The sequence below is a fragment of the Protopterus annectens genome, chromosome 11.part0 (genome assembly GCF_019279795.1).
Source record: "Protopterus annectens isolate FY-2018-M chromosome 11.part0, PAN1.0, whole genome shotgun sequence".
NCBI classification, from domain to species: Eukaryota; Metazoa; Chordata; order Ceratodontiformes; family Protopteridae; genus Protopterus; species Protopterus annectens.
In genome coordinates, this window is record NC_056745.1 from 944,949,022 (window position 1) to 944,963,607 (window position 14,586).

The 14,586-nt window shown below is 38.9% G+C and overlaps 1 protein-coding gene across 1 annotated transcript in view; it reads left to right on the plus strand.

The window, feature by feature from the left end:
• CD36 (CD36 molecule) overlaps nt 1-14,586 on the plus strand; it is a 524,084-nt gene that overhangs the window by 344,860 nt on the left and 164,638 nt on the right. Inside the window, exon 9 of the mRNA XM_044087262.1 lies at nt 12,167-12,354. Within this exon, the coding sequence (XP_043943197.1) occupies nt 12,167-12,354 (188 nt within the window). The remainder of the gene's footprint in view (nt 1-12,166; nt 12,355-14,586) is intronic.

The following is a 14,586-nucleotide window of genomic DNA, read 5'->3' on the forward strand; positions in this document are numbered from 1 at the left end:
TTTTTTACATTTTACAGCACAATAATGCACAAACACTAATAGACATCTGGTAAACAAAGCAATGCTGTCTCACAATGAAAATAGACTTGGCATTAAAATTTCTCTGCCCTTGAAACTCACATTCATTGAAACAGCATTGAAACCCACACCACATCCAAAGAAAATTCATCTGGCCAGTGGCAGATAAAGATTACCTTTGGGCTGCTTTCAAATCATTGGCCCCTTGCACATAAAACAAGAAACATACATGTGTTCTTTTCTTTGATACACCTTCCTGACTTTATTAAATTATATTCCTTGACCTTATGACCTTGTATAATACAACACACTTGTTAGACAGAGTGCATTTTAAATGTATTGTTTGAACATTTTTCCAGTGGGCTGTACTGTAGGCAATGAAACAAAATGCATGAACCAATAATGATAAAACTGCCCAATTCAGAACATTTCCATCATAAAAGTCTACTTCCAGACCCACATTATAAATAGAATTACAGTAGTGTAAGCCATAGGCATCTTGCACAGCTTGTCACACTTATTTTCAATTTAATTTTTTTGGGGCAGGGGGGGGGACAAAGGTAAAGTTGCTAGAATAAAATGTTGTGTTACCACCATGCATTTCACTTGCAAGTCTCGAACCCAGGACACTATGCACTACAGTCAGAGCAACATACCATTATGCCAAGTCAGCAGCTTCCTGAAAACTAGTAAGACTGAAACTTAATGGCTATCATTTAATGAATTCTTTTCTCATCATAGCTCTCAACCTCTTAGCACAAAAAAATGGGCAAAGCTCTAAAACCTAATGGCTATCATTTAGTGAATTAATTTCTCAGCACAGCTCTCAACCTCTTAGCACAAAAAAACCTGGGCAAACTCACAAGTGGTGCTGGCTAGGGACGTTAAGCTCTTTTTACCCTGTAGCAAAGGTGCAGGGTTTGAGCCTGAGTACCTGTAGCCACCAGGTGTATTACATACACACACGCACACACACACACACACACACACACACACACACACACACACACGCACACATACATACACACACACTGTGTACATACCTGGTATTTGTTAACAACTCCTTTGTAAACAGAAAAAAGCACACACACATTGTGTACATACCTGGTATTTGTTAAGAACTCTTTTGTAAACAGAAAAAAGCAAACAATTTTGCATGGCGCTAAAGATGGGTACACTTTCAAATTTCTTTTAAGTTACATACCAGATTGCATGTAAGGAAGATGCTATTTTTGATAACTAACAAACAACACAGTATATTTAGGATAAGCTCATTTTTAAATGGTCCAGTGTGAATTGTTTCCTGAAAAGATTTTAATCATCTAAAATTATTTCCCTTAAAATGCTTTAATGCTTTGCCATATTCCATAAGGATAAATAGCTTAAAACTTGCATAAAGGTATAATAGCTTAATTCAGCAAATTTAATTTTCTGTAGCACAGTTAATAAAACATTATAGCACTTATCTTTTAGCTCAGTGTTAGTATCATTTGAAGACCATAGATCTAGTATATGGGCACTACTTAAGTAATTCACAGATCATGTAATGAACTAGAAAGGGGAAACTGGTATGCCCATTTAGTTTATATACCAATTTAATGAATACAAATGTATTGCCAGCTATCATCTCTGGGCTAAACACATAGCACCAGTAATATTCAATGAAACAGACAGTGTAATGAAACAAAGATTCTTAGCTCTTGAGATCTCTTCCATTAAAGGTCATTGTTGTTTCATTTAGTCTTCATTTTCCATGAAGTTTTTCACAGACATGCACACACACAAAAAAAACTGCCAGAAATAATCCTTTCTTACCTGTGAAATCCCATTCCTTCCTTCCAAAATGCGCTTGTTTGATGAAGTCAGAAAACACTTCCAAATGAACCGTCAGAGCATTGTTACTACTCTGTTTCTGAGCACTTGAATACAGAGCTGTTGAAGCCAGAAAACACTTAACAAACTGGCAGAGTTCTCGTTTGAATAAACCACTCTTAGACGCAGATCACGGGGAAAGCCAGAAATGTGCCCTTGGAGCCCTTGAGCTCAATTCTGACAGGCTGATAGCCTGATGGAGCTGACATCATCACGCACGTGATGACGTCAACTCAACATAAAAAATGGGTGGGGAAATTAAAAATAAAATAAAAAGTAAAGCTGGGAAAAGTCGGAAATGGAGGGATGCCACTCAGGAATCATGGCACCCCAGTATTTGGACCCCAAAACTAGGTAAAAACCGCGTTATTCAGGATGGTTGGGAGGTATGGGCACAGCTCTCCTGCATATAGTAAGGGAAGGTGAGTGTGTTTGTTTAGTTGTGTATGTTGTATTGACTTTTGTACAGTGCTGGGAGGTGTATATGTGTTTGTGTTGGTATGTGTTGTGTAGTGCGTGCTGTGTGTTTTCGTTGTTTTGTGGTTTCGGTTGTTTAGGTTTCGCGGTTTTGTGGTTTTTCGGGACTTTGGGTGACGTGGTTTTGTGCTTTTGGTTATTTGGATTTTTGACTTCACGGTCTCAAGATACTGAAATTCAATATTTCAGTATTCCGATATTATGAAGTGAATCCAAAGAGACATATTATTTGTGTTTTTAACTGCTTCTCTCAGGCAAGCAATGTTCGATAATATTCTTTTGTTTCATAACAAAGCAGTAGATTGAGCTTTATCTAGATTATAATGTACAGTTGCTTTACCCATGCCTTTATCATACAAACATGTTTCATCATCGTCATCAACCCCCTTTTTTTCTGTTTTCTACACAGCGTCATGTTGACTGTCACTGTCTCTCTCAATTCAGTGCCACACTCCTGCCTTCCTCAACACTCATGCCTGACTGTCGCAGATCTTTTCTCACATAATCCATCTATCTCTTTGCTGTATATTTTCCTCTATGTCCCATATCTTCTTCAGATTGTCTTCAGCTTTTCTGCACATGTGCCTGAACCACTGTAATCCATCTTCTTTGATCTTTTCTGCAACTGGAGCTTCTTTGGCTTCAGCTTTTATGTCCTTATTTCTCAGTTGTCTCACAGTGTGCATCCTAGCACCCATCTCAGGCACTTCATTTTCATCACCTCTAGCTTCCTCATCTGCTCTGACTTTACTGCCCAGGTTTCTGTACCAAACAATAGTATTGGCCACACCACTGTTTTGTACACCTTACTTTTCAGCTTCATTGGCATTCTTTTTTCATACACTACTCCTGACACTCTATGCCAGTTGGCTGCAACCCCTCTGATACTTGCTTTGAATTCTTCATTCAGACTTACCTTCTCCTCAACCACCCCTCCAAGATACTTGAAGCTATTAACCTGTTCCACTATCTTCCCTTCTATCTCAATTCTCAGCTTCTTCTGATTTCCCCAATGTGTTGCCATTACCATTGTCTTAGCTGTACTCATCCCATGTGCCTTCAATTGTGCATTCCATTCCCCTGTCCTAATGCCACATTATCAGAATACAGCAATTTTGGTGATCCGTCCCCTCTGACCTGTTTGCTAATGTAATCCATCACTGGTATGAACAGCAGTGGGCTCAGAGCTGAACCCTGATGTACACCCACTCCCACTGAAAACCCTCTGTGAGACCAGACATTGTTTGTACTTGAGTCATTGCATCTTTATACATAACCTAAACTAATTTTACCAATGCTTTTGGAACTTCAAACCACCGCAGGACTACCCAAATTAGCTTTCTTGAGACCTTGTCATATGATTTCTCCAAGTATAGGAATGCCCAGTTGGACTCTTTCCTCATCTCTAGCTTCTTATCAGCTGTCTCACTACAAACATTAGGTCAGTTGTGTTGCATCCTGATCTGAATCTGAACTGCTCATTTTTCATCTTACTTTCTACTTTTCTGAGTATCCGTTTATCAGTCATCCTCTCCAGAGCTTTCATGCAATGAGACAGAAGTTTGATAATTCTGTACTGTCGTCCACAGTTGTGGATGTCCCATTTGATCTTGTACACAGGCATGAGTATGCTTATTCTTCAGTTATCTGGGATAGACCTTTCTCTCCATATTGCTATGAGTGCCCTCAAGAGCCATTTCTTCCCTGTCTCACCCAACATCTTTATCATAGCTGCTGTGACAACATCTGAGCCTGCTGTTTTTCCTGACTTAATTTTACTTAGTGCTGTTCTTACTTTTTCTGGGATGGGATCCTCTTCTTCTTTCATCATAGGCTGTGTCTGGGGCAGTATAGCTTCTGTGGGGTTTTCTTCATTCAGAAGCTGCTGCAAGCATTCCTTTCATCTGATGTTAATGTCTTGTGGACTGGTGAGCAGGTTGTTGCTAGCATCCCTTATGAAGGGTGTCTATCTTCTTTATCTTACTGTCTTTGCCTTGCAACCTAATATAATTTCTCTGTGCCTCCTTCCAGAAGCTGGGTAGAGTGCCTATGGCACCCTGTTGTTTGTATTGCAACTCTTTTCATAGCTTCTTTGTTAGCCAACTAGTATTCCTTCCTAGTCTAGCTCATCTTTTCTATCTCCCACTTTTTCTTACACTCCTTCTTTCTCTTGATGACTTTCTGGCCTTCTGCATTCCACCACCAGCTTTCCTTATGTACCATAGTTCCATACCCGGCTCGGCAATATATCTATTCTGTATTCCTCACCCATGCTGTTTTGAGGTGCTGCCATTCTTCTTCATCTTCATATATTTCTTCCTCTTCTTGCTATACTAGAGCCCTGAATAATTCCTTGAAATGTTGTACTTTCTCTACAGTCAACTTTCAGTTCTTCAGCATGGTCTCTGTTGACCTTAGAGTCTTCTCTGACCACTGCTTGCAACTAATTGTGGCAACCAGTGGTTTATGCTGTGGGCCAACTCTTTCACTGGGGATGACTTTGCCTTCACTGGTTCTACCCCAGTGCCATTTTGTTACTGGGAGGAAGTCTACATGAGTTGCATGATGGTCACGCGTGTATGCGATCTTGTGACTGTCTCTCTTTCTGGACCATGTGTTGGTTACTATCAAGCCATTTGCCAGACAGAAGTCTAGAATGGTCTCTCCTTCTCTGTTGTCCCACCCATGTCCACACAGGCAGTCCTCATATCCTTGTCTGCCCTCCTGATATGTGCATTCAAGTTACCTATTATCAACAACAATTCATGTTATCCTGCTTTTTCTAGTAGGTCCTGCAGCCACTGTCTAAATGTATTCTTCTCTTCACTATCACAACCCTGCTGTGGGGTATAGGGTGAGATTATGAATATTGTCCAACAATTAGGCTGGAGTCTGATTGCCATGAGTCTGTCACTAATTCTGATAACATCCCTCGCTGCCTTCTGAAGCCTCTCTTTCACCACAATTCCTGCACCATTTCTAGCCTGTCCTCCTCCAGAATAGTAGACTCTGGATCCCAAGCCAAGTGCCTTTGCTGCACTCCCCTTCCCTTTTGTCTCTTGGGTACATAGGATGTCCATCCTCCTTCGCACCATTACATTATCCACTTTCAAGCCTCATTCTGTCAGGGAACTTACAATGAGTGCAGCAATTTTTCATTCATGTTTGGCTATGATTGGTTTTATGTCCAGCTTTCAATTAACAGAGCTGTTCCAGGTAACCCTGGCTGGCAACTGGACACCAGTTGGCCAGTAGCTTATTGGTCCAGGGCTGCTGGGCTTTATGGAAGGCACATGCTGGCCAATAGGAGTACATATATCCCTCCCACCATTAACATGGGTCCCTGGAGTAGGTTGGAATAGGCTGGGTCCTCAACCCACTTATCACCAGCAAATACTTAATTTGGTAACATTAATCAACATGACCAAATCCCCTAAAGCCATATTTGAGTTTTTTTAAACCTTTGTTGAATTATCACTTGTGACATAGGCACCATCAAGTGGGTAGACCTGCCACAGAGCATACAAACATGTTTATGGCTTGAAATATGGAAATCCATTTTGTCCGTTGTAATATCTTAAATAATTCTACTAGAGTAAATCCATTTGACATATATTATGATATTTGTATATTATTGTTAACATTGTGTAAATAAGAGTAGATGTTCACTGGATAATTGCTACAGTAGACACTCCCTCCCTACTCCCCACCCCCCCTTGTTTTTGATGCATTTTTTATGCCAGGGTGTGGACATTTCTTTTTGTTGTTCCTAGAAATGTCCTTAATGAACTCAGCCACCCTCTATCAGTTGGCATGAAAGCTCTGAAGGACTTGGTGCCCAAACCTGTATTTTATTCAGCTCAGTTTGACTAATAGTTTGGATACATGGAAGGTGCCCTAAAGCTTTAGAAGCTGGACAGCTGTTATATCCAATGCAGGACATTAGCTGTATAGCTTAAGCTTCTGCAGCAGTGGTGGTGTGAACATCTACTGTTATAAGTTTACTTACAAAACTGGACTATGTTTATCATAATGGTCACTACTGCAGTAGCCTTAGCTATATGGATAGATCACCTTAGCTAACTACATTTGGAAGGTGGAAGGAGAAGAATCAAGGAGCCCCTGAAGAACGGTCATAGCAAAGCGTGATCTGAACCTCGAGTAGGAATAAAGCTTATTCTGCTTTGAAAGAGTATGTACAGAACAAGTAGCTGCTGATAGACTACTTCTACAATCCAACCCTTTCCAAAAAAGATAGATGAAGCTAAGGTCCTTGTATAGTGGGCCTTAACCCTGCCAGGAATAGTTTTGTTATGGAGAGTATAACAAAAAGTAATAGCCTTAAACAAACATTCGGCACAGGTTTCCCCTTCCTCTTACTGTCACAAGAAATGAACAGTTTATCCAAAGAGCTGAAAGATTTTGTTCTGTCAAGATAGTATCTGAGTTGTCTGTGGACATCCAGGGTATGAAGTATCCTTTATCCCTCATTTTTAGGTTCAGGAAAGAAAATGGGGAGACGAACAGTCTGGTTTAATGTTGACTTGGTACCTCTTTAGGCATAGAAAAGTACTTGTTCTCAAAGAACCCTGTCTCCATGGAAAGTGAGATAGGGTTGCTTCACCATAAGAGCTTGCAAGTCAAATACCCTTCTTGCAGAGGTCAGACCATTCAGTAAAATTGTTTTCTATGTCAAAAAGCTCAAGTCAGCTAGATTAGCGGGTTCAAATGGAGCAAGTGTTAGCTTCTCTAACACAAAATGGTCTTAGAATTACCACAAGCTTCCATCAGGTTTCTTGGAGAGCTCTTATGCAAAACCCCTTTCAAAAACATTTTGACATAAGACTGCATTGAAAGAGGAGGATCCATGGGCAGCCATGCTGAAATGGCTAAGAAATAAACCTTGATAGAGGAATAAGAAAGGCCATAGGATAGTAACTGACACAAATATTGTAGAACCAGAGAACACCTAGCCATGAATGGGTGCTGCTTATGTTGTTGTCACCAACTAGAAAACCTTTCCTATTTCCTAATCTATGATTTTTGAGTAGCAGAATTTCTTGCCTCCATTAGTACGTGCTGCACATCCTAAGTAAACAGGGACCTAAAACGAATTAGGATCCTATCATCCAAGCAGTCAATGTCAATCGATGTTGATTAATGTTAGGGCTCATCAAACACCCCTTTTCTTGTGTGAGTAGATCCAGACTGTAAGGAAGCTTGTAGTAGTTGCCCCTAGCCATTTCCAAAGGAAGGGAGACCACAGTTGCCTGATCCAGAAGTGATTCACCACAGTGATTTTGAGGAATTCCTTCTGAATCTTTAGAAGCAACCTGGATATAAGTGGAAGTAGTGGAAAATCTTACAAGAACATTTATTTCTGGCTTTCTTGCATGGAATCCTAGAACCAAATCTTGCCATTTGATTATTCAGACTGAAGTCAAAAAGGTCTACTTAAGAAACTCATACATGGATCAAATATTGGAAGACCTCCCCCATGTAGTTTTCATTCAAGGATGAGTGTTTGCCCAGATCCTGCTCAGCTTGTCTGCCTCACAGTTTTGCACTAATGGAATGTGGGATATATGCAGAGTAAAACTGTGCTGTGAAGCTACATCCCAAGCTAAACATGGCTAGTCTGCAGAGGTGGAAAAACTCATTCCCCTTGCTTGTTGATGTACCACATGATTATGGTATTATCTGTAACCACTTGAAGACGTTGGGTGGACCAAAGATGGTTCATAGAGTCGATCAGGCAAAGCATTACCTTAATATTTACGTGTTGCATTTATCCTTAGTATTCCACACCCCTTGCAGTTTTATCCCTCAAGAAACTAATCTCCAAGCAAAGTCCAAGGCATCTGTGGTAAATGACAGCTTTGAAGCAAAGAGGGGAAGGGCAGACCTGGATTTAATGATATGTGTTGTCTCCACCAAACCATTTCTCTTTTGACAAGCCCCAGCACTGGGATTTGAAAAAAATAAAGGCACTGATGCTTGGACAAAGAGATCTAAATACCACTACATCTTTCTCATGTGGAGTCTTGTCAGTGATATCATGAGGATCATAGATGCCACAAGATCCAAATTCATGAGGTATTCCCACACAATGACTAAAATCTGATTGGAAAACCTTATAAATAGATCTAAAAGAAGATATAATGTTTTCCTGTGGAAGAAAATGACTTTGAACTATGTGTAGTTGACATCCCAAGAACACAGTCCTATGTTTAGGAGTAAAGAAAGCCTTTTGAATGTTTTCTTGGAATCCCAGCTTGTGTAAGAGATTTATCACCCAAGAGACAGATTCCTGACATGTTGAAAAAGACTCTGCAAGGATAAGCAAGTCATCTAAATATGGAAAAATGTGAATACCTTGTAGCCTGCAATGAACAAGAACTGGAGCTAGATACTTTGTGAACACTCTTGGTGCAGTGAATAGTCCAAAGGGTAAGGGAGAGAACTGATAATGTGATCCAGACACACAAAACCTTATAATATTGTGATGATAAGTATCTTTTAAATCTAGTGTTACCATGAAGCTTGAAAGAGTAAGAAGAGGTGACCGGTTGTGAAGTGACTTCATTTCGAATTTGGGCACTGTCATAAACAGGTTTAGGAAAGAATAATCCAGAAATGGTCTCCAAGAATTTTCTTTCTTTAGCACTAGGAACATCCATGAATAAAAACCCTTCCCCACCTGGGAAGGAGGAATTGGTTGTATTACACTTTGTGCCAACATGTGATGAAGAACTGGTGGAAACATAAGAGTATGCTTTGGAGGATTAAGTATGACCCCGTGGAAAGGATGAATTTTCTCCCACTGCCATCTGTAACCTTGATGAATCATTTTCAGAACCCATTTATCTGAAACTAGTTGTTGCCAAGGAGAAAAAGGGAGATTCAGACTTTCTGGAAGTAAAAATGGACCAGGGTGGGAGGTGTTCTCAAGGTCTCTTGAATAGTCAGACTAGTTGGACTGTTCATGGTTTTAGAAGTTCAGGGCTTTTTTTTATGGAATTCCACATTTCTTCTTACACATATATTTACTTGCATTTTTGCTGAGACTGTTTATTCTGTTTTTTTTTTTTTTGCCAAAACTGGATGAGGAGATAGAAAATCACTTTGAAAATCTGGAAAGGGATGGTTGAAAAATCTTGGAGATTCACAGGACTAGCTTGTCCATTTCATAACACTTTTTGATCACCTCTGCAGTACGAGGAACTAAAGACTAAATTTCTACCCACCGGAAAATGTAAAATCTCATTTTTAACATCATCGGGGAGGTTCTGAGAAGACATCCATGCAAACCACTTCAAATCGGTACCAGTGGCCATATCAACCAAGTCATACAGACACACTGTAAATAATGGATGATGGCCTGTGCAATAGAAGAAACTATTTTTCTTCGCAATCAGAAACTGCAAATAAAACATGTCTTATACTTTCACAATTTGTAAGAACAAACTTTAACATATGAGCTTAACTGAAAATTCTGAAAATCAGCATTGCAGAAGTATACACCTTTTCCCCCATACCTATCAATAATTTTCTCATCCTTATCAGAAAGAGTAGGGTTGGAAATGACTAGGTGTTTAGCAGCAGTGAAATCAACTACAGCTATAGTTCCCGTGTCAAGTTTAAGAATAGTGTGTAAAAATTTAAAAGACTAAGAAAATGTATACATTCTTATCTGCTTTTTTAAGGACAGTTTTCTGCCTATTAGGAAAATTGCAGGTAGTGATACACACATCCTCTAAATTAGACATAACGGGATGAATGGGTGTAGAACCTGGAAAAAAAATTTGAAACAACTAATAGTATTTTCTGAAGGACTGAGAAACCTCAGTGTTCTCCCACTGAAAACAGTGCACATTCTAGCAATAGTCTCAGAAAAAGAGAAACTCCTACAGGGGAGAATATGAAACTCAGGTCTCCTCTGAGTCTGAATCATAAATCTGAGGAAAAAATGTATCCATCCCTGCATCTTCTTGTTAACATTCAACATCTTGAATCTGTTCAAGAAAAGAGAAATCCTTTTTTCTTTTACAAGAAACTACTTTACAGGGAGGCTCAGTAGCCTGAATTAAACCCTGAGGCAGATCTAGTAAATTACTGCTGTCTAAACAAAATTGAAGAGGAATTGATACATGCTTAGTTTTCTGTTTCTTTTTGACAGGAAAAATGGGGCCAACTGTGTAACTAATGGCAGCAGCAGCTTCCCCGGGGAGGGACACAGCATTCAGACAGAATAGGGAAAACTTTCTGTTCAGTCTCCAGGACCAACAAGAATAGCGCTCCCTTGCCTGCTAAGGAACTCCAATAATCACAAAGGAAGTTGCTAACTCCTAGTCCGTAGTGGCTGCAGGTACATCAGAGGGATCCAGGGTGAAAGATAAGTGGTATGAGGTAAAACAAATGCCCACAGCAGAGTCACCCACGTGCAAATGAAGAAAATTGCTAGCTTACTGTGGTGGCAGACTGTTTGCTTATTTCTTCTTTTTATGGCTGAAAGAAAACCCAACCATGGAACTGGTAGTCTGTTCCTTGGTCAAGCCGAAAATATTGCCTCTTTCCCAAAGAAAACAAGCAGCATTTGCCAGTTAACACAACCAGTCCACAAAAGTTCTTTTTTGACAGAAAAATTCAGTAAAAAGTACTTTAAAGCACTATGATGGCATCACAAATGTAAAATAAACACAATTTTGCCAAAGGAAAAAACGTTTTCATTTACTTTACTGCACTTTTAAACTGACAGAAAAAAAATGAGTGCTCCATTTAAAAGTTCATTACAATCTTGAGACAGTCCATTAAAACACAACACTCCTAGTTTTAAAATGACTTTAATGAAGCGCAAAGTAAGAAAACATCAACACAATTAAGAAACTAAGAGTTTTTTTTTTCTCCAAAGAGAACTTACCTTCCCAGCAAAGGACAGCACTGGCTGACTGTTGATCCTCAAAAGCCCCAGAGAAGCATACTTTTGGTGGTTGCAAAGCTCTGATGGGCTTTGCACCCAAACTTGTCTTTCAGTCAGCTCAGCTTGAGGTGTGTGACAGTTTGGGCATGTAGAAGGTGCCCTGAAGCTTTGGGTGTTACCAGCTGTTATGTCCTTGGCAGGATATAACCCATATAACAAAGGTTACTTGCAACAGTGATTAATATGATGAACATCTGAATTTTCTTGGCTATATGTTCTAGAATCCCGTGACAAAATAGAGCAAGATGTTTCTTAGTGCCAAAGATGTTTTAGCAATAGGCATGAGAAGTGAAAATATCCCTAATGACTTTGATGAGGCAGTGACCAAAAAGTTTTGTTCTATATGGCTTTTTGAAATTTTGAACTATATGGCTTTCGTCATGAAAAGATTTTAGTTAAAATATTTAAGATAATGTGTGGCTTGTTTGTTTAAAATAGCATACTTTTTCAAAGGAGTTGGAGTCAGTGATTCCAAGATAATTGTACATGTATTTAATTTTTCATTGCAGAACTTAAAATGGCAGTATCTGGAATTCGTCTGCTATTATGTGAACAGGATAGTTTTCTTTAATTGTATTAATTTTGTATCTTACATTATATTTTGTTTACCTTTTTAATATATGTTTTAATAAGAAGATATTTTTCGAGTTCTCGTGGAAGTTTATTTGCTGTCATTTAATATTTTCAAATCATATATTTTATTCACCTTCACCTGTTATTTTTGTTTACTAGGTTCAAGTCACACAAAAACAATTATGAGAATGTTGTGGAACAGAGTCAATTGGAAAACTAATCATGGTTGTCTATTCCCTTGTTTAGGTCAATCTATGCAGAGTATGAAGAACAGAACTACCTGAAGGGAATCCCAGTCTATCGTTTTGTGATTCCTCCTAAAGCATTTGCTTCACCTTCTGTTAATCCAGAAAATATATGCTTTTGTACTGAGTTGGTGGTATCTAAGAACTGTACTATGGCAGGTTTGCTTAGTGTGTCCTCCTGCAAAGAAGGTAAACAGAAACTTGCAACTGAAATAACATGTGAAGAGTAATATACTTCATTTTGGCAATATTCAAGATCATGTCTAATGAAAGAAAACCTGAAAGGACTTAACTTTTTCCCCCCAAGTAATTATTTTATAATTTCTTATTCCCATTCACCAGACCAGGTGTATTCCAAGAATAAAAGCACCCCCAGAGGGAAAGAACAATTGTAATGAAGGTTATACATCAAAGTAAAACATCTGACATAATTTAATTATTCTCAGGTATTGTGGCAGTCAGTGGAAGGCAAGCAACTCACTGCAGACACATCATATATAAACTAAATATAACAAAAAAATGAACACATCAGAATCATAACAGACTCTCTTTATCTCTTTTTTTATTTGATCTGCAAACATGATTACTAATTTTGATTGTTGTGCTTTACAACTTCATAACTTTTCATTAACTTGCTTACACAGACACAACTGCTTTTGCAAATCAGACAAAAGATAGCTTACTCTGATTCCCCTACAGCACAGCCAACTGAGCCAGACTTGTGATTATTTTCACAAGTGTTGATGTTATGTTTGACCCATTTGAAATGGCCTGTGATGTGGTTAGGTCATGTGATGCTCTTAGATTTAATATTTAGAAAAGCAAGCATTTCAAGTAGGTATAACTTGATATTTTGAGACTGATAAGTGAGTATGTACACACACACACACACACACACACACACACACACACACACACACACACACACACACACACACACACACTCATGCGCGCGTATATGTAAAAACGCACACAAATGCTGACACCCAGGAGTCTGGCACCATTTGGTTGACACAGGCAGGTGATTGACTAGTGGGTGAGATCGTCAGTCCCCAGATAGGAAATATTTCCTTTCTCCAGGGATTGTTCAATCTCAGAGTTAGTATATATAGTTAGCACAGGGGATGGTAGGTACAGAGGGGCTTGCCCCCTGCAAAAACTATGTTATTTTTTGTATGTGCCAAGGTTCTTTCTTGCAACATGCATGGTAAAATGTCGAAGTTTGGTTTGGTTTGTCAACATTTGCTGTTGACGTTTTGACGGTTGACATATGGGATACTCGACTAAACTGAGCACACCCATATATAAATAGGGTCTATATCAGTTCATCGAAATGTCTGAAGTTCGAACACCATATATTCGAACTTCAAACCACGAACTGCCAAAACATTGAAGTCTTAAAAAAGTGATTTTTTTTTTTTCCCAGGGGAAAAAAAATCACTGTTCCAAGAAACACACATGCAACACAAACACACCAAAACAACATCAATCCACACACATACACTCAAAATCTTATATCCAACCCTACACTAACCTGTACATACACTACTACCTATCCACTTACCTTAACCCAAACCCTAACCCTAAGGTCCGTCACTATCGCACATTCACCTAACCCGCACCCTAACCCTAACATCCACAAAATCACACACTTACCAAAACCCGACCCGTAACTTCCCATCACAGTCCTGATACTCATGAAGCCACAGAAACAGCCCACCAAATTCTTTCCCTGGGAAAGAATTCGGTGGGCCACGGCTTCATGATTATCAGTGTTCAAACTTTATAGTTCAAACATCTGGTATTCGATATTCAGCCATTTCGACGGACTGATATAAGCCCTAGAAGAAAAGAAAAAAAATTTATATATATATATATATATATATATATATATATATATATATATATACAGAGAGAGAGAGAGAGAGAGAGAGAGAGAGAGAGAGATACAGATGTGTATATATGGATTCACTTCAGAAGATCGAATTTCCGAAATCTCGAACTACAAATAACTGAAACCAAAAGCTCGAGTTTCAGAAACTCGAACTTCTGAAGGAAAACCATTAAAACAAAAAAAAAACACAAGCTTCGCTTTTGGCTGGGGGCTTAACCCCTGCACTGGGGGGGGGGGCCCCCCCCCACCCTAAATAAACCAACTCCAAGATCGCTACAGTGGGGAGATGGAAATCTCCGGAGATTTCTTTACTTCCTGCCAACAACACAAGGCATGCAACAATACTTGCCTCTGTGTAGTGTTATTTGAGCACTACACATTCGATTTATTAAAATCTCGATCATATGGTCTCGACCATATGCAAATCGAGATTTTAATATGTGTATATATATATATATATATATATATATATATATATATATATATATATATATATATATATATATATATATATATATATATATATA